The sequence below is a fragment of the Castor canadensis genome, chromosome 13, assembly GCF_047511655.1.
Source record: "Castor canadensis chromosome 13, mCasCan1.hap1v2, whole genome shotgun sequence".
Lineage (NCBI taxonomy): Eukaryota > Metazoa > Chordata > Mammalia > Rodentia > Castoridae > Castor > Castor canadensis.
The window spans coordinates 14,939,488-14,964,245 of NC_133398.1; the positions used below are offsets into that span (position 1 = coordinate 14,939,488).

At 39.5% G+C, this 24,758-nt stretch overlaps 1 protein-coding gene across 10 annotated transcripts in view; it reads left to right on the forward strand.

Moving 5' to 3' along the window:
- Nucleotides 1–24,758, forward strand: part of Cdk5rap2 (CDK5 regulatory subunit associated protein 2) — a 215,737-nt gene that overhangs the window by 70,184 nt on the left and 120,795 nt on the right. For all 10 annotated transcript variants that reach the window (XM_074051141.1, XM_074051145.1, XM_074051151.1 and 7 more), the window contains exon 13: nucleotides 23,338–23,508. In XM_074051141.1, coding sequence (XP_073907242.1) covers nucleotides 23,338–23,508 — 171 coding nt within the window. The remainder of the gene's footprint in view (nucleotides 1–23,337; nucleotides 23,509–24,758) is intronic.

A 24,758-nucleotide genomic window follows, 5' to 3' on the forward strand; every position in this document is an offset into this window, starting at 1 on the left:
CAGCTCTTCTAGAGCCACGTGTTAGGAGGGAGATGAGCAGGTGCCCAGAGAAAGCAGTGTTTTGTTGCAGGACTCTGGAAAAACCAAAACAACAGCTGTGACTAAACGCTTACCTCAGATGAGCAGACCCAGGCCTCCGAGCTTCCTGCCATCTCATTGTGACTGCTTTTATATCATCACACACAGGTTTCTGACAAGACAATTTGGGTATATATCTTGTATCCCAATAGTATCTCTACTTAACTTCTGGCTATAGTCTAGGAATTTGAATGTGTCCCTGTCACAACAATGTTTCACAAAATCGTGAGGGTACTCTCTTTTTTTTGCTGGGGTATGTTTTGCTTCATGGTGCTAAGATGAGTGCAGAGGTGGAACTTAACCCACTAGTCTTGCATACATTATCAGCTTGTTTCTGTTAACCAGGTTCTTTAATTAACCATAGTACCTCCCACTTGCCAGCTGCTACTGGTGTTGCTTTTGGATTGAAATAGACAAAACCCCAGACCTTTTAGTGGCCTCCTCTTCTGCCCTTGTGGGGAAAAGGAATCCATTCATACATTCAGCAACACTGGACCTTTTGTGCAGGCTCTTTACTAGGAATGGGCACACTTCCGTAACAGAGATAGGAACACACTACCACATGAGCACAGAGAAAAAAAGTGGCTTGCAGGACCAGAGAAAGCCCCCAAGACACTAGTTCTGAAGTTTGAGTTAAAGGTTAACAGACAAGGGAGAGGGGGTTTATACAGAAGCTGCAGGAGAGGATACAGCAAGTTTGTAGGAGTCTGGGGTTGTAGTGAAGGTCATTGGCCTTTTGGGACATGGCAGAAGATGAACCTGTAGAAAGCTGGCTTTCTGAGGGTCTGGGATGAAGAGTGAGGGAACAAGGTCTTGACCTCTAGGTCATGGGGCACTGTGGAGAGGCAGGCAAGCAGAGGATCGACAGAATTGAATTTACAGTTTAGAAAGACCATCTACTAGAGGTCTGGGGGATGGGTCTGGAGGGATGGATTGGGTCTGGGTCTGTGGACTCTGATTTTGACACTTTGTCTATTATGCTGTGTTGTGGCTCTGGCAAACCATCAGTAGTTATGTTAAGAAGACTGCTTTTGACAAAGGAAGATTTTTACATTCTCAGCTTTTAGCAGACCAGAATGATATGTTCTTAAGAAAACCAACCTCAAGTGTGTTCTGGTTACTTGAAGTTTCAATAAGTGTAATTTTTTCCTCCTGTGTTGCACAGACATCTATAGGCATTTATTGAAAGTCATAGAGTAAATGAAATTAAAAATAAAGATGAAGGCATTAGGAATAAGGAGAACCAAAGGTGAGTAGGAAAATGGAATCACAGTGAGTGTGTAAAAATGCATATTGCGATGCCCTTCATAGGGCTGAAGATGGGTCTTAAAATTCAGCTGGTAGCTCCTGGCAGCGAGAGTAAAAAGGGAATTCAGTTACAAAGTCTCCAGCATCTGTGAGATGAACGTGTTAAGATAAAAGGCCAGCTTTTGCTGGCACTGAGGCCTGAGGAACCACCTCTGGTGGGTTTTGATAAAGAGGACTGAACAGAGTACAGAGTCTTCAACAATACCCCATTAAGTCAAAGCAGTGCTGCACGGGGCCAGATCAATGCCGTCAAAGTCAGCGAGCTTGCAAGTATTGAGGTTTTCAGTTCCTGGGACTGGAGCTGACTGCTTCCCATTATTCTCTTTTCTTGGACAAGAGCTTCAGAATAAGTTGGAAATACTGCAGCCCGGTTTGTAGATGAGCCCTGACTTCAAGTCTGCACAGAGGACCCATAGCAAGCAGTTTTAGTTTGTGTGACATTTCCTGAATTCTGGTGGCAAGCCAACCAGTTCTCTTTTGGACGTGATCAAACCGTCCTTTGTTCATGCCAAAAGCAGTTCTTGCCAGCATCATTGTGGAAGGGAGATGATGCCTTTGCTGGAAATACAGTTTAGATACGAGGTGATGGACTCACAGTGACTGATCCTGTGTGCACATGAGACATTCGGCTACGAGGGTCAGTTCGTCATGTTGTTTGTTTTAATTGCCAGTAGTTGCAGTGACCTAGTGCCAGCTGGTGCAGCCTGTGCTTTAATTTGTAGTTTGTTTATTCAACGCAAATTTATTGGGTACTTGTAAGGTGCAGGCACCATTGTTAGACTCTGGTCAATACAGGCTTTCATTGTTTACTTTGGGAATTATATTTACAATATAATTTTTGCATTTACAATAAAGGTCAAAAAGTGAGGGTCACAGATAGGTCACATGTATCATGTCAATATACCTCCTTGCCATATGAGAGGGACTCATATCTCTTCAAGGAAATTCAGGAGGCCTTGCATATCAACAGACAAGAAACATATTCCCAATTTAGTGTCCTGACTGTGGTGTCTGAAGTGTCCTGTCCTCGGTAGGCTGTGGCAGAGATGCTGCTTGGCTCCTCACTTCCCTGCCCTCACATCTCTGACTTTGATGCATTGTTTGGCCCTAGAGACTGAAGATGTTCCTTCTAGCCTGAGCTTGCACATGTGTGTGAGTGTGTTTGGGGATATGAAAGACCTTTACTTTAGATTTGCCATCTCTGGCTCTGGCATCTATGTACGCTACTCAGAGTGGGTAAGGAACCAGACTTAATATCTTTTTGCCCTCCCATGTATCATCCTGTGTTAGACTTTGGCTAAGCAGATTGTCCCCAGATTGTCTCATAATGCTCTCCTCTGTTATCCTGACAAGTGTGTGGCAGTACCTGGACACTCATCTCCATGAGATGCATTTGCTGGCTGAAACCCAGAACTCTAAAGTTGTACCCATCACCTACCTGATCAATCCTGTGTGCTTTACTAGGAGTGGGTTTAGCTTTGGGGCAGTTCAGCCTACACCCCTCCAGCTCTCATGTCACCTGTTGGTGGATAGCTCCAGATGAGATTGGGATGGCATTTAGTACATTTCTTCGTGAACGATAGTTGAAATGTGGCATTTGGAGACAAGGTCTCAGGCTGGTTGGTTAGCACTAAGACAGTGGCCCTCAGATGGTATGTTCTTACCAAGCTCACAATCTCCCCTTGCTTTTTTTTTTTTAATTGGTATGGAGATTTTGAGTTGGTCTCCTCATAGAATAATGTGTAGTTCAAGTGAACTGTGTTGGAAGAAGTTCTATTCTTGCAAATTCCAGTGTCCTGTAAGAGGACCTGAAGGCAGACACACTGGAGTCACACTGGATTGAGTCCTGGCTCAACACTTTATCAGCTGTTGGACTGTGAACCAGCAGTTGCCTCTCTGAACCATGGTGTCCATTTCTTCATCAGAAAAACAGAGATTTGTTATAAGAATCATATGGGATAAGGTGTAACGCCTGTATAATACTTGGCACATCATAAATTATTATTAAATGGAGAAATGTTGCAATTTTAGTGTCTTCAAAATACTGGAAACAGGTGCTGGACGTAGATTGGAGTCGAGTTTCACTTGAGATGCTTAACCTCTAGATAATTAAGCCAGCTACTTAATCTCTGTAAATAAATGTTTATTCCCTGAAAATGGTGTGGATTCTATGTATTTTAGCATTAAACAAATGAGTAATAAAATTTCACATGTGAGAAAATGCCTACTGTGATTTCTGGCCCTGAGAAGTGGATGCTGAGTGTGGTCAGATTTCTTCTCTTCTTTCCTTTTCCTGCTTTTAATTGTGTGGAAGGTGCTGGCTCAGGACTTTGAATGACAAACTGTACCACTGGAATCCACTGGACACTGTTGACTAATACTTATTAGTGGTCCGCCCCTTTCCCACCAAAGTTGTATATTTCTTCCTCCATCAACATGAACATCTGCTCTGAAGCACATGCTTATCTGTTCCTTTCCAGCTGATTGACCACTCTAGGAAAGGGGTCAGAATGCCCTTGGATGGAGAGATTGCAGAGCATCTCATTGGCTCCTGAGTGAGGCTTCTGTTAGAGCTGCTTTGAAAGGCTGTCCCCCTCAGTTTTCCTATGGAGGGAACAACGGGAGACTCTCCCTTATCATTCCGTATTTTATCATTTCTGTGTTCACCTCTGTCCTGGGCACTTGGAAGACTGGAATGAATCAAATCGGAACAAAGAATTTGAACAAAGGCCTCTGAAGGCTTGGTGTGAGAAGTGTGAGAGAAATGCAGACAGAAAGAAGCTAATTAAAAGATAGCATGATAAGCACAGAAAATGAAGCTGTGCTAGGAGAACAGAGTGGGAGGAAAAGAAGGCTTCTCAGAGGAGGTGGATTTGAACCAAGACTTTAATGGTATTTAGCTGTTTGCTCCCTGGGTGGGAAGTGGAAATACAGTTCTGGTAGAGGGAAGGTCTTTGTCAGGAATTAGGGGACCATGAATGAGACCACAGGGCAGGGAGTGGGTGGGGCTGGAGGAGGGGGGCAGGTTTGTTCCCTTGTATCCTACAGGTGGAGTTTCAAGGAGGTGTGGTGACCCAATGCGGCCTTGACGCCTGCTTATCTTGAACTCCAGCTCCTTGTCTTTTCTCCCCTGAGTTCGGGTGGAGGCCTCATGGAGCCCCTTGCTCCGAACTTTGGCAGTCTTCATGGCCAGCATCACACAGTCATGTGAGCAGTGGTCATTCTTCTCTATGCAGGAGTCTCGTTCCAGTTGCTTCCATTGTTTTTTTAAACGATTATGAATTCTTTGTTCAAATGAACTGTTAGGGAGGCAAAACAAGGAATTCCAATTCCTTGGAATTCCATAAGGTGAAGTGGATAGGAGGCACCTCACCCCCACTCTCTCTGTTGTGATTGCTTTCCCAGTAGCCCAGGAGCAGCAAGAACACAGCTTGAGCATCACATGTTCTGGGTGTGGAAATTCTCCTTGTGTCACTGAGTGCCTATACCTCATTAAGATTTTGGAGAAATTTCCTTTGTATATTTAAAGGTAACCACTGAATGCTTTGATAAGCTTTCTCACAGTGAAACCTGATAAGGTAGAAATTTGATGGATGAGAACCTTCTCATTCTCCATCTGGCCAGAGATAAAACAGCCTCACTGGCTGGAGAAGGAAGTATGAGGGCTTGGCTTTTCATTTCTAATGTGATTCTAAGATTTTAAGGATATTATATTTTTCAAATAATCCACTTTTTAAAACCAGCCCTTCTTCTGTAAGACAGGCCTGATATACAAAGGCAGCTAGCTCTCAGCTCAGTGTTGGCCCAGAGTGCACCTATGAATCTTAAGGGAAAATTGCCCATTAGTGTAGAAATTCAGACCACCATTTGATGTCATCATGCAGATCTTGCTGTGCAGTTATAGAGTGAGGTGCGAGTGGTGTGGGATAGGGGTTTCCAGATTTTTTCTTTCAATCTTTTGTTCATAAGCAAATAAAGCAGGTGCAGCCAAGGGGGATTACAGAGGTGGCTTTTTACACTGAAACTGATACAAGCTTCTGTGCTCTTCCCTGTGCGTACTGAGTAAGTTTCTGGAGAAAGGCCCAGGAACATGTAGCTAGGTGATTCTGAGAGTCAGCCAGGTTTGGGTATTCCTAATCTTAGGGCTTCTTGGATAAACATCAAATATACTGGATGTGTATGCACACACACACACACACACACACACACACACACACAATATGTATTATTAACATATACTAACTGTACAGATTAATGGGATTCACTGTGATATTTCCATGCATGCATATATCACGTGTTAATCCTCCTCCTGCCCCAGCACCCTTATTTTTTTTTATTTTAACTTTAAAAAATTATTATTTTTTCTCATACATGTCATGATGTTTTTTTTTTCTTTTATTTATATGTGCATACAATGTTTGGGTAATTTCTCCCCCCTTCCCCCCGCCTCCTCCCACTTCGTCCCTCTCCTCCTCCACCCCCTCACTACCAGGCAGAAACTATTTTGTCCTTATCTCTAATTTTGTTGAAGAGGTAGAGTGGCTCAAGTGATAGAATGCCTACGTACCGATCATGAGGCCGTGAGTTCAAACTCCAGTACCACAAAAAAAAAAAAGTTCCCAATCTAATTTTGTTGAAGAGAGAGTATAAGCAATAATAGGAAGGAACAAGGGTTTTTACTGGTTGAGATAAGGATAGCTGTACAGGGAGTTGACTCACATTACTTTTCTGTGCGTGTGTGTTACCTTCTAGGTTAATTCTTTTTGATCTAACCTTTTCTCTAGTTCCTGGTCCCCTTCTCCTATTGGCCTCAATTACTTTTAAGGTATCTGCTTTAGTTTCTCTGCATCGAGGGCAACAAATGCTAGCTAATTTTTTAGGTGTCTTACCTATCCTCACCCCTCCCTTGTGTGCTCTTGCTTTTATCATGTGCTCAAAGTCCAATCCCCTTGTTGTGTGTGCCCTTGATCTAATGTCCACATATGAGGGAGAACATACGATTTTTGGTCTTTTGGGCCAGGCTAACCTCACTCAGAACGATGTTCTCCAATTCCATCCATTTACCAGCGAATGATAACATTTCGTTCTTCTTCATGGCTGCACAAAATTCCATTGTGTATAGATACCACATTTTCTTAATCCATTCGTCAGTGGTGGGGCATCTTGGCTGTTTCCATAACTTGGCTATTGTGAATAGTGCCGCAATAAACATGGGTGTGCAGGTGCCTCTGGAGTAACCTGTGTCACAGTCTTTTGGGTATATCCCCAAGAGTGGTATTGCTGGCTCAAATGGTAGATCAATGTTTAGCTTTTTAAGTAGCCTCCATATTTTTTTCCAGAGTGGTTGTACTAGTTTACATTCCCACCAACAGTGTAAGAGGGTTCCTTTTTCCCCTGCATCCTCGCCAACACCTGTTGTTGGTGGTGTTGCTAATGATGGCTATTCTAACAGGGGTGAGGTGGAATCTTAGTGTGGTTTTAATTTGCATTTCCTTTATTGCTAGAGATGGTGAGCATTTTTTCATGTGTTTTTTGGCCATTTGAATTTCTTCTTTTGAGAAAGTTCTGTTTAGTTCACTTGCCCATTTCTTTATTGGTTCATTAGTTTTGGGAGAATTTAGATTTTTAAGTTCCCTATATATTCTGGTTATCAGTCCTTTGTCTGATGTATAGTTGGCAAATATTTTCTCCCACTCTGTGGATGTTCTCTTCAGTTTAGAGACCATTTCTTTTGATGAGCAGAAGCTTTTTAGCTTTATGAGGTCCCATTTATCTATGCTATCTCTTAGTTGCTGTGCTGCTGGGGTCCCGTTGAGAAAGTTCTTACCTATACCTACTAATTCCAGAGTATTTCCTACTCTTTCCTGTATCAACTTTAGAGTTTGTGGTCTGATATTAAGATCCTTGATCCATTTTGAGTTAATCTTGGTATAGGGTGATAAACATGGATCTAGTTTCAGTTTTTTGCAGACCGCTAACCAGTTTTCCCAGCAGTTTTTGTTGAAGAGGCTGTCTTTTCTCCATCGTATATTTTTATCGCCTTTGTCAAAGACAAGTTGGTTATAGTTGTGTGGCTTCATATCTGGGTCCTCTATTCTGTTCCACTGGTCTTCATGTCTGTTTTTGTGCCAGTACCATGCTGTTTTTATTGCTGTTGCTTTGTAATATAGTTTGAAGTCAGGTATTGTGATACCTCCAGCATTGTTCTTTTTACTGAGTATTGCCTTGGCTATTCGTATTCTCCTGTGTTTCCAAAGAGATTTTTCAATCTCTTTGATGAATGTCATTGGGATTTTGATGGGAATTGCATTAAACACGTAGATCCCAGCACCCTTCTTATTTCCTGGGAATCTCTCTTCTACTTTCAGATTGCCCTCCTGCCAGGATTGCAGAGGTTCTTGACCTGAAAGGGCTCAGGGAAGGAATGAACAGACAAGACACATTTGAGAGGGCCAGAAGACTGATGACCAAACTGGCAAATTTTTTATTTTTGCATCAGGCTTGTAAGCAGTACAAATCAGGAAGTTATACAATTGCTAGAAGAACTTGTATGCCTGGGAATCAATGCCCTGTACCTGAAAACAACCTCCCTGGTTTCATAAAGGAAACCTGGACCCTCCTTGTTTTATCTAGTTTTGCCTGGTTTCATATACACAAAACCCAGGCCTGGTTTCCAAGGACATGTCACCTGTCCTAACCTTTCATAAACAAATACCTTCAGGTTAATGTTTCTTTTCTCCAGACAAAGGGAGCGACTCCATGTTCCCTCAACACCTCAGTGAGAGATGTGGTGCACTTGCAGTTTCTGACTTGTCAATATCCTGCTAAGCCTCAACGACCTTGTCAGATTGCGCCTCATGGCTCTCAACACCCCCCCTCCTTTTTTTTTCCTTTTTAGTTTCCACATATGATAGAAAACATAGATGGGTGTCTTTCTGTTTGTGGCTTTTTTGAACAACATGATGTTTTCTAGTTCTATCCCTTTTGCTGCAAATGGTAGAATTTTATTCCTCCTATTTGGGACTGTTACTCCATTGTGCATATATACCATATTTTCCTTACTCCTCTTTCTGTTGGCAAGCACATAGGCTGATTCTATGTCTTATCTATTGGAAGTAGTGTTGCAATAAACATGGGCTGGAGTTAGCCTTTTTTTTTGTTTGTTTTTTTAATGCTGACTTCTTTTCTTTGGCTATTTACCCAGGATCAGGATAGCTGGATCATATAGTTTTAGTTTTTTTTTTTTTTGAGGAACTTCCATTCTGTTTTTCTGTAGTAGTGTATCAATTTACATTGCTTTCAGTAGTTTATAAGGATTCCTTTTTTTCCACATCTCACTAGTGCTCACTATCTTTTCCTTTAAAATTTTTTTAATCAACATCCATTCTAGCTGGGATGAGATGGTATATCATTGTAGCTTTGGTTTGCGTTTTCATGATGGCTGATGGTATTCAGCATGTTTCACACATTTATTGGCCATTTGTATTCTTTTGAGAAATGTCTGTGTAGATAATGTGTCCATTACTTTTTTTTTTGGTGGTTGGTAAGTTTTTGAGTTCTTTGTATTTTCTGGATATTAACTGTGACAGATACATAGCTGGAAAATATTTTCTCCCAGTCTGTAGTTTGTCTCTTCACTCTGGTAATTGTTTTTTTTGCTGTGCTTTTTAGTTTGATGCAATCCCATTTGTCCATTTTGCCTTTGTTTCCTGTGCTGTTGAAGTTCTATCCAGAAAATCACTGCCTGTACTCATAGCTTGAAGTGTTTCTCATATGTTTTCCTCTAGTAGTTTCAGAGCTTCCTGTCTTATATTAAAGGAATTTGACTCATTTTTAAGTTGGTTTTTGTACAGGGTGAGAGATTGAGGTCAAGTTTCAGTCTTCTGCATGTGGATATCCAGCTTTCCTAGCACTGTTTGTTAAAGAGGCTGTCCTTTTTTCAGTATATGTTTTTGGCACCTTTTTCAAGAATCAGTTGGCTATAGTCATGTGAGTTTATTTCTGGGTTTCCTATTCTGTTCCATTGGTGTATGCATAATTTTTATGTCAGTACTGTGCTGTTTTTCCATATGATATTGACTATGGGTTTGTCATATGTAGCGTTTATTGTGTTGAGGTGTGATCCTTCTATACCTAATTTGCTTAGGGCTTTTATCATGAAGGGATGTTGAATTTAACATCTATTGAGATGATCATATGACCTTTATCGTTCATTCTATTTATGTGATGTGTTCCACTTACTGATTTGCTTATGTTGAATCATCCTGAATCCCTGGAATAAAAACAGATTGATTATGGTGCATGATATTTTTGATGTGCTGTTGAGTTCGATTAGCTAGTATTTTGCTGAGAATTTTTGCATCAGGAACGTTGGTGTATAGTTTTTTGTTGTATCCTTGTTAAATTTTGGTAACAGGGTAATGCTGGCCGTATAGAATAAGCCTGGAAGGGTTTCTTCTTTTAGTTCTGTGGAACAGTTTGAAAAGCATTGCTGTAAGGACTTCTTCAAAAATTTGGTAAAATCTGTTGGGTATGTTGCATCACTCCTATAGCCCCAGCTATGTGGGGGCATAAGTAGGAGGATTATGGTCCAGGCTGGCCTGGGCAAAAACTTGAGACCCTATTAGAAACAAAGCAAAAAAAATATTTTAGCAGTAAATCCATTCAGTCCTGGGTTTTTCTTTGTTGGGAGAATTTTATTACCAATTCAGTCTCATACTTGTTATTGCTGTATTTAGTTTTCCTCTTTTTAATATTCTTGGCTTAATTTTGGTAGGTCATATTTGCCCATTTTCAATGTGTTAACATTTTTCAGTATTTTCAAAAGAATTCTCAATGATCATTTGAATCTCTGTGATTTCAGTTATAATCTCTCCCTAATTTATTTATTTGAACCTTCTCGCTCTATTTTTGGTTAATCTAGCTAACTTTTGTTTGTCTTTTCAAAGAACATTTTGTCATTTCATTAAAACTTTGTATTGTTCTTTTAGACACTTTCATTTTTTTCTACTCTGTGCTTTATTATTTTTTCTCTCTATTAATTTTGGGTGCAGTTTGTTACTGCTTTTCAAAGACCTTGAGATGCATCATTACGATATTTTAAATCTTTCTACTTTTTTTAATGAAGTCATTCATTGCTTACATCTTTTAGCTTTTGCTATATACCATAAGTTTGGGTATGTTGTATTTCCATTTTCATTTGTTTCAAGGAATTTAAAATTTTTCATTTTGATTTCTTCAGTTACTCACTGTTTAATTAAAAGTGTGTTGTTCAGTCTTCATGAATTTGTATACTTTTTAAAGTTTCTCTGGATGTTGATATTTATTTTTATTCCGTAGTGATCAGAAAAGGTACAGATTAATGATTTTAGTTTTTCAATTTGTGATGACTGTTTTTTGGTTTAATATCTCTCCCTCTCTCCTTCCCTCCCTCCCTCCCTCGCTCCCTCCCTTCCTTCCTTCTTTTCTTCATCCCCTCCCCTCCCCTCTCTTCCCCTCTCCTCCTGCTCTCTATCTCCTGGGTAGTAGGATTATAGGCATGAGTCACGTGCTTGTCTCTTAATATAGGTTCTGTTCCAGAGAATGGTTCATGCACTCATGGAATGGGTGTGGGTGTGTATTCTGCAGCTGTTGGATGGATGGATGTTATGTAAATATCTGAGAAGTCCATTGATCCATAGTGTAGCTTAACTCTGAAGTTTCTTTGTTGATTTTTGCTTGAATGATCTATCCATTGGTGAGAGGTGGGGGTATTGAAATCCCTTATTATTCTTGCTTTGGAGCCTATCTCTCCCTTTAGGTGTAATAGTGTTTGTTTTATAAAATTGGATGCTTCCATACTTTATGTGCACAATTGTTACATCTTCTTGATGAATTGATCTCTTGATCATTATATAGTGATCTTCTGATGGTTTTTGTCTTAAAACTCATTTTGTCAAATATAAATATAGCTTCTCCTGCTTATTTTCAGATTCTGTCTCCTTGGAATATCATTTTTCATTCTTTCACTTTCAGTCTGTATGTGTCCTTACTGGGGAGGTGAGCTTTTATGTAGTCAGCATACTGTTGGGTCTTGTGGATTTTTTACTTTTTCGTGGTACTGGGAGCTGAACCCAGGGATTCATTATTGTGAGGCAGGCACTCTACCCCTCTTTTCTCTGTTTATTTTTGAGATGGAGCATTGCTTTTTTCTCAGGCTTGTTTGGACCATGATAATCTTACTTTAAGCTTTCTGCTGTAGCTGGGGTGACAGGCTCATGCCACTGTGCCCAGCTTTTTCTCTTGAAGATGGTGTCTTGTAAACTTTTTTGCCCAGGCTGGCCTGGAACCAAGATCCTCCCAATCTCAACCTCCCAAGTAGCTCAGATTACAGGCATGAGCCACAAATGCTTGGCTGGGTCTTGTGTTTTAATCCAGCCAGCCATTCTGTATCTTTTAGTTGGGAAGTTAAGACCATTTATGTTGTGAGTTATTAATGAAAGGTATTATACTTGCACTTACCATTTTGTTGACTTTCTCCTAATTGTTTTGAATATTTTTTTATTCTTCCTCTCTTGTTTATCTTTGTGGGTTGATTCTTTAGTGTATTGTTAATGTTTGATTCATTTCTATTTCTCATTTATCTATCTACTCTTCTGGTAGGATTTGTACTTGCACATGCTAATCATAATGATAGCTATGCTTTTTCCATGTCTGGGTTTAGTACTTCTTTTAGTATCTTTTGTAAGACTGGTTTGACGGTCATGAATTTGCTTATTTTTGGCTTGTTTGGGAGGTCTTTTATTTCTCCTTCATTTCTGAAGCATAGTCTTTCTAGGCCTAGTAATCTTGATTGGTAGCTATTTTCTTTCAGGAATTAAAATACATCAGTCTGTGCCCCCTAGCCTGTAGGGTTTCTTCTGAGAAACATGCCATTAGTATAATGGGATTGCTCTTAAATGTGACTTGACGTTTTCTTCTTGCATATTTAATTTTTTTTTCTTTTTGACAGTGTGACTATAACATGTCAGAGTGAGGATCTGTTTTGGAAATATCTGTTTGGGGTTCTGTAGACTTCCTGGATGTCCATGATTTTCCCAAGGATAGGCAAGTTTTCTGCTGTTATCTCATGGAATAGGCTTTCCATTCCCTTAACCTTTATTTCTTTCTCTTTGGGTATGCCAGTGATGTGGACATTTGATCTTTTAATGATGTCCCAAAGGTCTTGTATGTGTTCTTCATTCTTAATTTTTTTCTCCTCTGCATGTGATATTTTTAAAGACTTGTCTTGAAGCTCCAGCATTCTTTCTTCTTCTACTTGATCTAGTCTGTTGTTAAAATTCCACTGAATTTTTAAAAATCTGATTTATTGGGCTCTTCATTTCTAAGATTTCTGATTGGGTCTTTTTAAAAATCTCTTATCTCTGCTGAATTTCTCATTCATATCTTGCATTGTCTTCCTAATTTCAGTTAACTTTTTTATACTCTTGGATCCCATTGAACTGGTTTTATTTTTTTCTTTTGAACTGTTAGGCATTTTATCCACTTTGATAAGTATGCAGTCTGTTACCAGAGAGTTATTTATGACCGTTAGGGGATTAGATTTTTTTTTACCTGATATTTTGGTTAAGTTGCTTAAGCTCTTTGAATTTCAGTTTTCTGATTGGTGAACTGGATGTAATTAGAATATCTGCTTCTCACGGTTGTTGTGTGGGTTGAAGGAGGTCATGGGGCAAATACCCTACAACTAGCCTAAGTATTGTAGAGGTTTGTAGACAAAAGTGGTGGGTATTTTGGGAGGATGATTGACAGTCAAAGTAATCAGTAGGGCTTTGTAGAAGAGGTAGCACTTAGGTTGGACCATGCTGTCTCTAGGTGTAGTTGGGTGAAAATTTTCTAGGTGGAGGGGGATATAGGTAGAGAGTCTAGAAAGTGTGTGAATAAAGTGATTGGTTTGAGGGGGAACTAGTTGAAGATATGGAGTTAATTTGGAGTCACTGAAGAATCCTGAGCAGAGAAATAATTGTGGAAGTCTACATGTGATTTGATGGGGTGAACCCGGAAAAGAAAGCCAAGTTAGGAAACTGCTACCATTGCCCAGATGAGAGCTGCATTCTGAAGAAGGAGATGGAGGGGGTGGAGTCCAAGGAAAGAAAGGATTGAGCTCTTCCCTCTCTCCTAACATCTGCAGCTTCTACCCTACCTCCTTTCTAATCCCTCCTTGATTAATCAGATTAATCAGGGTCCTCAGCATTTATTGGTTATCCTTGCTAAGGGATATCCTTGTTGTTACTATACCTTAAGGCAAGAACCCAAGTTCCTGGTTCATTTGCTGTCCTTCTTCAGATCTACCAGGTCTGGCCCTTTTAGGGTAAGCTGACTTCTCTGTTTCCTTATTAGTCTTCTCTGTCCACTTTTGCCCTGTTTGAGTCAGAGACTCAGACAGCGCTATTAAGCTGCATATACCCTCCACCTCCATAAATAGTAGAAACAACAACAAAAAATCCCAACCCTAAATTTTATCAGTAAGTTCTGCTTTGGACATGTGACTGTCACAGAATTGTAGTATGATTCTCATTCTGCTGTGAAAAATTGGGGGTGGGTTGAGTGGTTGGCAGGACAGAATTTGGGCAGGGATACATTGGGCTGTTGGATGCCAAGGTGTATGTGAGAGGGAGAGGCAAGAATCAAGAATTGTGACTTGGAGGATGGTGGTCCTATGGCCACTGCAGGAAACCTAAGAGTGGTATCAGCCTGGAGCATATGCATGGGAGAGACAGAGGAGAGATAACACTGCTATTTCTGCCCCAGCTTCTGTGCTGGGCACCCATCCTGCATTCTCTCCTTTTACTCCCAAGTGTCCTATGAGCTTCCATTATCATTTCCCCTTACTAGAAAGGAACCATTCATTATGATTTAAGTTTTCTATCTGTGGTCACACTGCTAGTTAGCAGTGGAGCCAGGATTCATGGCAAGGTCTGTCTGTCTTCACAACCCAGGAATAATATAGGAGGTTTGGGGAAACCATCCAAGATTATGAATTTTCAGTTCTGATTGTTTTGCTTAAGCAAGAAAGGCATGGCTGTCTCCATGCCTCCCCAAAAACATTTATAATAATTCCATTGGTTGCAAGAACATGAGCCCATCAACTGTTTGTGTTGCCATGGCAGCCACTCCTTTTCAAGGCCACCTCAGTACACACCTCCTCCCATCCTCAGTGGTCTCTTGGCTTTATGCCTTCTCTGACTGCTGGTCATGTGAAGTATAAGATCCTTAGTTCTGCCCCATCCATTGTGGGGAGGGCCTCAGTGCCAGGCTACTTATTCCATCAGTCCAAGTCCTTGAGAAATTATAAAATTAGGTCACAATATTAGAATTGTTGACCAATGAAAGTCCATGGCGCACAGTGGTTTTATACTTTTTTGTGGTCTTAATGATAGTGCAGTTGGGTGGGAAGAGCACAGAATTTATGGTCATACTGATTTGCTGTTGAATTCTCCCTAGAAGTTACATGTAAAGCTTTGATGGAGTCTTTCTGCCTCTTTAAGCCTTAGTTTCCTTTGTGGAAAAGCAAGACAACCACATAGGCAGTCATTAAAATTAAAGACATTTCATGTAAAAATGGCTTGTCCTATGCTTACCTTATAGCTGATGCTCAAAAAATGGTGGTTTCTGTTACTAATGATTATAATAAGGGAAGTGGTTTATACTTTTGGGTGTCTTGACTTTCCTCAAGATCCTGATGGTGATGTGGGTTCTCTATTCCCAGGGTGTGCACATACAAAAATTTATAGCATCTCAGGGTCCACACAGTGGATTGTAGGTAAAGAGCCCCTAGTCTTGGGGGGTGGCAAAACTATATGTCTTTTGTGGAATTCTGGAATAGGTAATTTTCATGTTGTTAACTCTGTTAGGTTTGGGAGACATGTGGCACAACATTAGTAGCCTTTATCACTTAGAACCCATGAGAAGTTCCTAACCTAGGTAGCTGAATCAAAAAATTTAAAAGCAAATGAAAAGGAGAATGGAATAAATGATTACTGAATACACACACACACACACACACACACACACACACACACACACACACACACACTCATACACAGTAGAACTTGAACCAGACATCAAAATTATGGGTCTGAGAAGTGTTTGTATAATATAAAGGAAGGAAAGGAATCATGGAAATGTAAGTGGACATGTAGTTACCTTGCACATGAACAATGCCCTGTCTGTATAGTGTGATACATAAACATCATAAAATTAAAAGAACGGGAACTACCTGATTTCAAAATATATTACAAAGCTATTAAAATCAAAATATGGTACTGGCATAAAAATGTCTGGACAATATTTTCAATAGATGATGCTGGGATAACTGGATATCCACTTGGAGAAGATGAAATTGGATCCTTATCTCACACCATATAAAAAAATCAACTCAAAATAGGCTAAAAACTGAAATGTAAGACCTGAAACTGCAAAACTACTTGAAGAAAACATGGGGAAAGCTCCACATCATTACTCTGAGCAATGATTGTTTGGATATGATTCTGAAAGCATGGTAACAAAAGCAAAAATGGACAAGTGGGATTGCTTCACACTTGAAAACACTTCTGCACAGAGAAGGAAACAGTTTAACAGAGTGAAGAGAGACCCTGTAGACTGGGAGAAAATATTTATAAGCCATATATCTCACAAAGGGTAAATTATATCCAAAGTATATAAGAGACCCAAGCAACACAATAGCAAGAAAAAAACCTGATTAAAAAATAGGGCAAAGGACTTGGAGACTTTTCTCAAGTAAAGACATACAAATAAGCCAGTTGGTTTATGAAAACAGCTCAGCAATACTAGTAATTACGTATATATGCAAGTTAAAATCACAGTGAGCTGTCACCTCATAGCTGTTAGAATGGCCAATACCAAAAGGAAAGATAGCAAATGCTGGAGAGGATGTGGAGAAAAGGGAACTCCTGTACATGGTGGGAATGTAAGTTAGCACAACTACTGTGGAGAATAGTATGGAGGTTTCTCAAAAACTGAAAAAAAAGAATTACCATCCAGTAATCTCACTTCTGAGCGAAGCAAATATCTAACGTGCAATGCTGCATTTTCATTGCAGCATTATTCATTATAGCCAAGAAATTGAAGGAGCCTAATTGTCCAATAGCTGATGAATGAATAAGGAAAATGTGGTATATATATATATATATAGTAGAATACCGTTCAGTCATAAAAAAATGAAATCTTACTGTTTATAACAATTTGAATGAACCTGGACCCTAACGGAGTTGAATCTATAGAAGAAGAGAGTAGAATGGTGGTTACTAAACTAGGCTGGAGTTTGGGGAAGGAGGAAAAGGAGAAGTTGACCAAAGGATACAAAGTTTCAATCAAACAGGAAGAATAAGCTTTCCAGATCTGTTGTACAGCATGTTGGGTGTAATTAATAATATATATATTTCAAGATTGCTAAAAGAATAAAATTTAAATGTCATTTCCAAAGCTATTTGAAGTGATAGATATGTTAATTAGCTTGATATTCTACAATATATGCATGTATTTGAACTGGGGACATGGCTTAAATAGTAGAATGTCTGCCTAGCAAACTCAAGGCCATGAGTTCAAAACCAGTACAGGATAAAATACCACATATTATCCCATAAATATATATACTTATTATTTACCAATTAAAAATAAAATTTTAAAATAATATTCGTAATTAGAATGAAAAAGAAGGCAAAGTCTTTCTAGGGTGGCATGCAAACTTATTGCGGCTTTAAAGAGATGACCATCTAAGTGACCATTGTAACATAAGGTCTTGTAGGTATTCTTCATAGCAGTTTTTCTGTGGGTGGTTTCTAAAAGTGGTGGATGAGATCAGCCAGGTGGATTGGGATTAATGCATTGGTGGGTGATGCAAGAGAGATCCAGACCAGTTCCATGGTGTGGGAGAGAACTGAGAGACTTGGGAATGAGGCAGGTGCTGTTCCTTAGAGACTGTGGTCAAGGGTAAACTGCTTTACCTCTCTCAGCCTCCTTCCTCATTAAGATGATGAGATTAGGCTTGGATGTGTAGCTCAGTGGTAGAGCACTCCCTGACCATGTGTGAGGCCCTAGTTCTATTCCTAGTATTTCAAAAAGAAAGAGGGTGCAATCCCATCTACCTCATTAATTCATCCAAAGAGTTATTGAGAGCTGTTCAAGTTATCTTTCTCTCTGCCCTTCTCTCCCCAAAACTTGGTGTCATAGACAGTAATTTTATTATATTTCATTTTATTGGACAGGGATTTGAGCAGGGCTCAGGTCACTCGTACTGATTGTGGGCTGGTCTGTAGAGGGTCTGTGACTCTGGTGCCTTATTAGAGATGCTGGAAATTAAGCACAGCTGGGGTTGTCAGCTGGAACATCTGTGTGTGACCTCTCCAGCATAGCAGCATCAGATAGTCCTATGTCTTAGCTGTAGGATTCACTGGGCTCCAAGAGACTGTTCCAGGACATAGGATTTGAAAGCTGCCAGTTTTCTAAGGCTTGGGCCCAGAAACTGGCACCCTCTCATCCTGCCATATATATTTTTGTTGCAGCAGTCACTGGGCTGGTGAGATTCAGTAGGAGGGGACTTTGCTCCCACTCCTTTTCATAGGAGGACAAAGAGTTTGTGGCTCTTTTTAATAGGCCACAGCGCCTCCTATGCACGAGGTGTCATTCTAGGTTCTAGAGATACAGCAGTATACAAAACACAGGCTCCTTCATGGAGCTTACAAAACAATATGCACATATGGAATACTATATTGGAAGGTGCTGTAGGAAAGATAGTGAAGGAAAGGAATGTGGAGCCTGAGGTTGAGGTAGGGAAGATGGACTGAGAATGTGACAGTTGGAAGGTGAGGGGTCATCCTTGAACTTCAAGCAGAGACAGCTGCAAATGTGGAGGCCATGAGCTAGGCACATACCTGGTATGGAAGAATCACAGCAAGATGCCACAGTTGCCAGAGCAGAGATAGTGGGGGAGGGCAGCAGGAGGAGAGGGCAGTGAGGTGTTGGGGACAGGGGTGGGCAGCTAGGAGAGGGCCAGCATAGCTTGTAAAGATTGAATGTGTAACTACAAGTATGTCTGTCACATGGTCTGAAACATAGTAGGTGCTTGAGCACAACAGCTTTTGCTCTTAATAGACCCTAATCCCTCCCCCCTCCACTACCTCCCTTCTGCCCCAGCGGCTCCTCTGGCACTTGTGTGTTCATCCTGCTCAGCAACAGTGGCTAAAGCATAGTCATGAAAGGCAAAAACATAACGGAGTTCACATAATTGTAAGGTGAGTCCTCACCCCTCTTCATTAATAGCTTCAATAAAATAGATGAACTTGTAGCTGTTCTGATGTGGGGAGAAATAAGTATGTATATGTTTGTGCATACACAATCTTAGGTGATCACTTACTTGATTCTTGAGAGATCACTTTTTTTAGAACTGTTCTTGAAAATATTGTCATTCCTGGTGAGCAAGGACAGTTTGCACAACAGGAAATCCAAACAGTGATCGAATATGTAGAAACAGTTGACAATCAAGGAAATGTAAAGAACCATTTCATAGCAGTTAAGTTAGGAAATGTTTAAGAAAACATTTCTGGTGAGAATGTGACCAGAAACTTAGACTTTGTGGGTGGCATTTTAGCCATTTAGCTTTCTGTCTTTTTAAAGAAAGTTTGTGAAAAGAATCCTCAAAGCATGCTTACCCTTTGACCTGGTAATTCTACTCTTGAAGATTTAACTGAGAATTCAAATCTGAAGTTAGGAGAAAAATAATAATAATAAAACCCCAAACAAACTATAATAGCACAGAGCTATTTGTTTTGTCTAAGAGCAAATGGTTAGAGACTGGGGAGATCAGCGAGTTAAGACACCTGTATTTAAACTGCTATGCTAGCTAAGAAGATTTTGTGGAGTCTCACAGAGGGAGCTGTCGTGCCTTTCTTTGGGGCTGAATGGATAGCAGAACAATGGTGGAAGCTCAGTTACAGCAGTTCTGCGAACCTTTTTCATCTCTCTACTTAACAAAAACCTCCCTTTAGTTAAACTTTCCTTTTTGTTCTTCTTATGTTCTCATTATTTAGTTGCTATATGTTTTTTGTAGGTCATGGTATAATGGAATAAACAAAAATGGGAAGAGGTCCAAGGGCATTAAAATTACATAAAATTATGTATTGTGGCTGCAGATGAACAAGAACTGAAAGGAGCATTCACAACTTGGAAATGGTTCAATTTGTTGTCTTGACTATATGGTGGTATAACATGTATTAAACATGTACAGACTTCTTTGTCATTATTCCCTAAACAATATAGTATAGCAACTACTTATATAGCATTCACATTGTATTAAGTATTGTAGGTGATCTAGAGATGATCTAAAGTATATGGGAGGGTATGTGCAGGTTATATTCAAGTATGCCATTTATATAAGGTACTTGAACATCTGATTTTGGCAACCCCTAGGGGCCCTGGAGCCAAGGGACAATCTTATTCGTATTTTTTCTTTTCTCTTCTGGGATTGAATTTCTATTTACTATTTATATTTCATGAAAGACTCTTGATCTAGTTGGTTTAGATTAAAGGTTTAGGACAATCTCATTTTTTTGCTCAAGAAAAAAGTTAACATTTTTGCAGTGTTTTCTTTGTTTCTTCCAAATTATTTGATAGTCCCTGGTTTTGTGATATTACTGGCCATTGATGATTGTTTGCAAAATGATGACAATCTAATTCCATTATTCCTTCTTTTATAGCTTAATACTTCTGTAAAGAGATACTTGTGTCTCAGCATCTATTTAGTTACCCAGAGGTGCAGTTCATACAGGAAAACAAAATATAACAGTTCTGTAGCATCTCCCAAAGGCTATTAGCTTCATGTTGCTGCTACCCACAGATTATTAGAGACTGGGCGGCTCAACAACACAAATTTAGAATCTTACAGTTCCGGAAATCAGAAGTCAGAAATAGACCTCGCTAAGACAAGGTGGAAGTGGGGTTGTGTTCCTCCTGAAGGCTCCAGGGAGAATCCATCTCCCTGTCTGTTCCAGCTCCTACAGGCGGCTTCTTCCGTCTTCACAACCAGCAGTGGTTGATAGAGCCTTGTCCTGCTTCTGTCTTTCACTTCGAAGGATCCTTGTGGTTATATTGGGCCTACCTGGACCATCCAGGGTAACATTTTCACTTTAAGGTCAGCTGACTATTAGCAATTCTCATTCCATCTGTTACCTTTATTCTTCTTTGACATTTGGGGATTAAAATGTAAACATTTTTGGTGGGGGCAATTATTCTGCCTATCAGATTAACTAAAAATGTTTTTTTCTTTTTGTAAGCATTCATGGAGTTTGGCCCTTCCTTCCTCTCCTGCCTCCCTCCCTTCCTCCTCTTTTCTTTCTTTCTTTCATTTTTTTTGCTATGGGTTGAGGAAGCCAGGGCCTTGTGCATGCTAAGCCTGTCTCTGCCTCTTAGCCATATCCTTACAACTGACTTTGGATTTTTGTTGTATTTTAATTCATTGCTGTTATCCTTAGTAAAATTCAGATTTCTTTGTTCTCAACAGTGGGGAAAGCTTTTTCTAGTTGATTCTCGACTACATGTGAACTACTTGAGTACATGTGAACACTGTAGTATTTGATAGCTTCCTTCCTTTCGGATATGAACAAATGTCTGAACTCACCTTGTACATTCCTGCCCCAGGTCTCAGCCATTCCTTTCCGAGGCAAACTTCAGTGTGTGTCAGAACTACCCACAGGACCTCTTAAAACACACATTGAGGGTCTACCTACCTCAGAGTCTTGGATTTGATAGGCCTGGTAGGAGCCTCAAATTTGCATATTTGGTTGTCAGGTGGTACTGCTTGTGCAGTTTTAGGACTGTACTTTGAGAAGTGCAGGAATACTATTCCTTTGGTAGGAAGTGGTAGCTTATGATTACATTCTGGATAACAGGGAGGACAGTGGGTCTGGCTTATTTCACTGGAAGGAAGGAAATGAAACATCAGTGTACACTGCCATTTTAAATTCAAATTTAGAATGACAAGTTTTAGCTTTTTTTTTTTTGTGGTATTGGGGATTGAACCCAGGGCCTCATACTTGCTAGGTAATCTACCAGTTGAGCTATTCCCCTGGCCCTTTTGTTTTTGAGATGCGGTCTCCCTAACTTTGGCTGGGTGGTCTCCAACTCTTTATCTTCCTGTCTCTGCCTCCTGAGTAGCTGGAATTAAAGGCATGTACCACAACATCCAGCAAGTTTTACCTTTGTGTGTGTGTGTGTGTGTGTTTTCTCTTATGCTTAAAGTTTTGGTTCTTACGAGATTGATAATTACTTAATTAATAAATGTATGTTATACATATCCACACAGTTTTAGAAAAGCAGTATCATTACTTACAACATGCTTACTGGAAATAGTAAGATTTTTGCAGTCCATTGTCTTTAGGGAAATATCTCACTATGTGCTGGGTACAGTGGTTTAGGCCTATAGTTCCAGCTACTAGGAAGATGAAGATCGGAAGGATTAAGGTTTTCAAAAAGTTAGTGAGACCCCATCTCAACAAATAAGCCAAGTGTGGTGGTTCATGACTGTGGTCCCAGCTACATGGGAGGCTATAGGTACAAGAATTTGCCCTTGCTGGCCTTGGGTAAAGAATTCCTGAGACTTATCTCAAAAATAAATAAATAACCTAAACAGAAAGGGCTGGAGGTGTGGCTCAACTAGCAGAGTGTTTGCTAGCAAGTGCAAAGCCTTGAGTTCAAATCCCAGTAGTGCAAAAACAAAACCCAGAGAAATATCTCAGTAAGGATGTACAAATTATTATATCTGCAAGTTACTGAAATAATTCCTCTGTTTGCTCAGTGAACTTAAAAAAAGTTAGACTTATTTGTTTGCTTGCTCTGCTTTCAACTTTAGGGGATTTTAATTTTATTTTTGAGACAATTATGTAAACATTTAACCGGTTCCAATGTCACATCTCTGGAGTGAGTTCTACCCTCCATATTTTGTCTCTTCTACCTTGTTCTCTCATGCTTCTTATAAGCAGCCATTTAATTTGTTTTATGGCTAAATAGATGGCAGTGTGCGTCCATACTTATTTCTTTTGGGTTCCCCCTTCCTCTCACCTCCATTTAATATATTCTGGAGATTACTTTAGGGCAGACTATTTCTAGAGAGAGAGTCCTCATTCCTTTTCCTTTATAGCTTAACAGTGCTCCATTGTGAGAATGTACCATAGCTTATTCCTCTATTGGTGGACATTTGGGTTGTTTACAGCCTTTTGCTATTGTGAATAGTGCTTCAATATTACAAATAGTACATATTTTAACATAGTCACAGTCTTACCTGATGCTGCTGCATTTTCTGTATTATTATAAATTCTTTATAAATCATGTTAAGATAATTTTTTTCTGATTATGAAAGTAATACAAGATTATTTATTATTTTAGAGACTCAGAGAAAAAAACGTAAAAGAGATTTTAGAAACTCAGAGGAAAAAAAAGTAAAAATAAATTGAAAAGCACCCAGAAATCCCTCTGATTAGGTATACTGTTATTATTTTGATGTGTTCGCTCAGGGCCTTACAACATTTGTATAAATATTTATACAACAGTCAGCATCATGTTATATATACAATTTGGAATCCTGGCTTGTTTTTACTCATAATTGTACTTTTAAAAATACGGTACTCTTCATAATTTTCTCTTTGTTATCTAGTTAGTTTCTTTCTGGGTTTTCTGCATTATAAATAATACTATGTTAAAAATGTATGCATAAAGCTTTCCCTGCATTTCAGATATTTTGAAAGTTGGGTTTTTGTAAGTAAGATGTGAGATGAAAGTACATATTTGTTAAATACATCTATTAGCTTGTTGTCTTATAACAATAATTTGAAAAGTCAAATGGGAAGAGATTGTCACCTTGAATTTTTTGTCACGTAAATTCCATTTTTTTTCTTCTGGTAGGACCTTAAAAATGAAATTGAAAAATTACGCAATGAAGTGAATGAAAGAGAGAAAGCAATGGAGAATCATTACAAGAATCTTCTGAGTGAAAGCAATAAAAAATTGCATAGTCAAGAGCAAGTAATCAAACATCTGACAGAAAGTGCCAGTCAAAAGGACTTGATGCTTCAGGTACCATAACTTTTTTCTTTGGTATTTAAATCTTTTCAGTTAGCGTGTTTTTGCAGGAATGTTTATGATTATCATCTTCATTGCTGTGTTCCACAGCACTGTAGAGCTTTCTTTATGTCACTTGGCCTCAGCTGTCAGGGAGGTAGGAGAAGCAGAAAGCTAGGAGAAGGGAAGAGCTCATCCCCAGCCCACCGATCAAGGTCCTTATCCTATGAGTGCTTGCTGTGCCCCATGTGGGCCATGCCCCTTCTGTCTTAAGAACATCTCTAATTGTTCCTCTCAGTCTTGGAATACATTTCTTGTTTGGTCATGTAGTGAATTTTTGAGATTGAACTCAAATTTACAGGTAACCATGATGAATTGAACATACGTGTCTAACTCTGCTTCTTTCTGAAACCTCATTAAAATAATAGTGAAGGAATAAGAAGGTATAAATCCACAAGAACTAACTAGGAGAATGGGAGCAGGTACAACAGCAAATGTGAGTTGGCAATAAAGTTTTGGATGATAAGGGCAAGTGGTACCTGCATAGGATTCAGCTTTTGTCATGGTGCTACACAGTGATGAAAAACCAACAAGAAGCAAGCTGATTTATGCTACAATCTCAGAAAGGCTTTGTGTGCATTGGATGCAACTAGTACCTTTGCAAACAGGAGATTTAGTTGGCATTCTAAGCAGTTACAAGGTGACCCTCTTATCTGTAGCAGATCTCTGGAGACCTTAACCCAGAGAAACTGTGTCCTGGGGGTCACCAGATAAAACTGAAAGCAGAAATGGATCATTTGAATGAAAATGGGGAGGGAATAGAAGTATGTACACCAAGCAGTGAGATTTTCCTAGGGGAGAAAGAAAGATGTTGACAGTTGAGAGTTCTCCATCCCAACAGCCAGGTCCCCACCTGAGCATCTCACAGTAAGGCCACAGTTGATATGTTCTTTCCACACTCACAGAGTTTCTGAGCATTTTTAACCCTTAAAAGTAGGTAGATGGCCTGAGTCTATCAAATAGGAGAAAAGACAAAAGCCCAAACAGACAGAAGAAAGGTGTAGAAATAATGCAAAATTAGACAATTTGTAGAAATCCAAAAAATTCATCACCATAACATTATAAGAAAATGTTCTTTTTTATCAGATAAAAAAGAGATATCTAGAAAAGAAGAATGACCTACTGGAAATTCAGGAGTATGATTGCAGATATAAAATGCTTGCTAGAAGAGTTAGAAAAGTTGGAAGATAAAGTTGAGTTTTTCA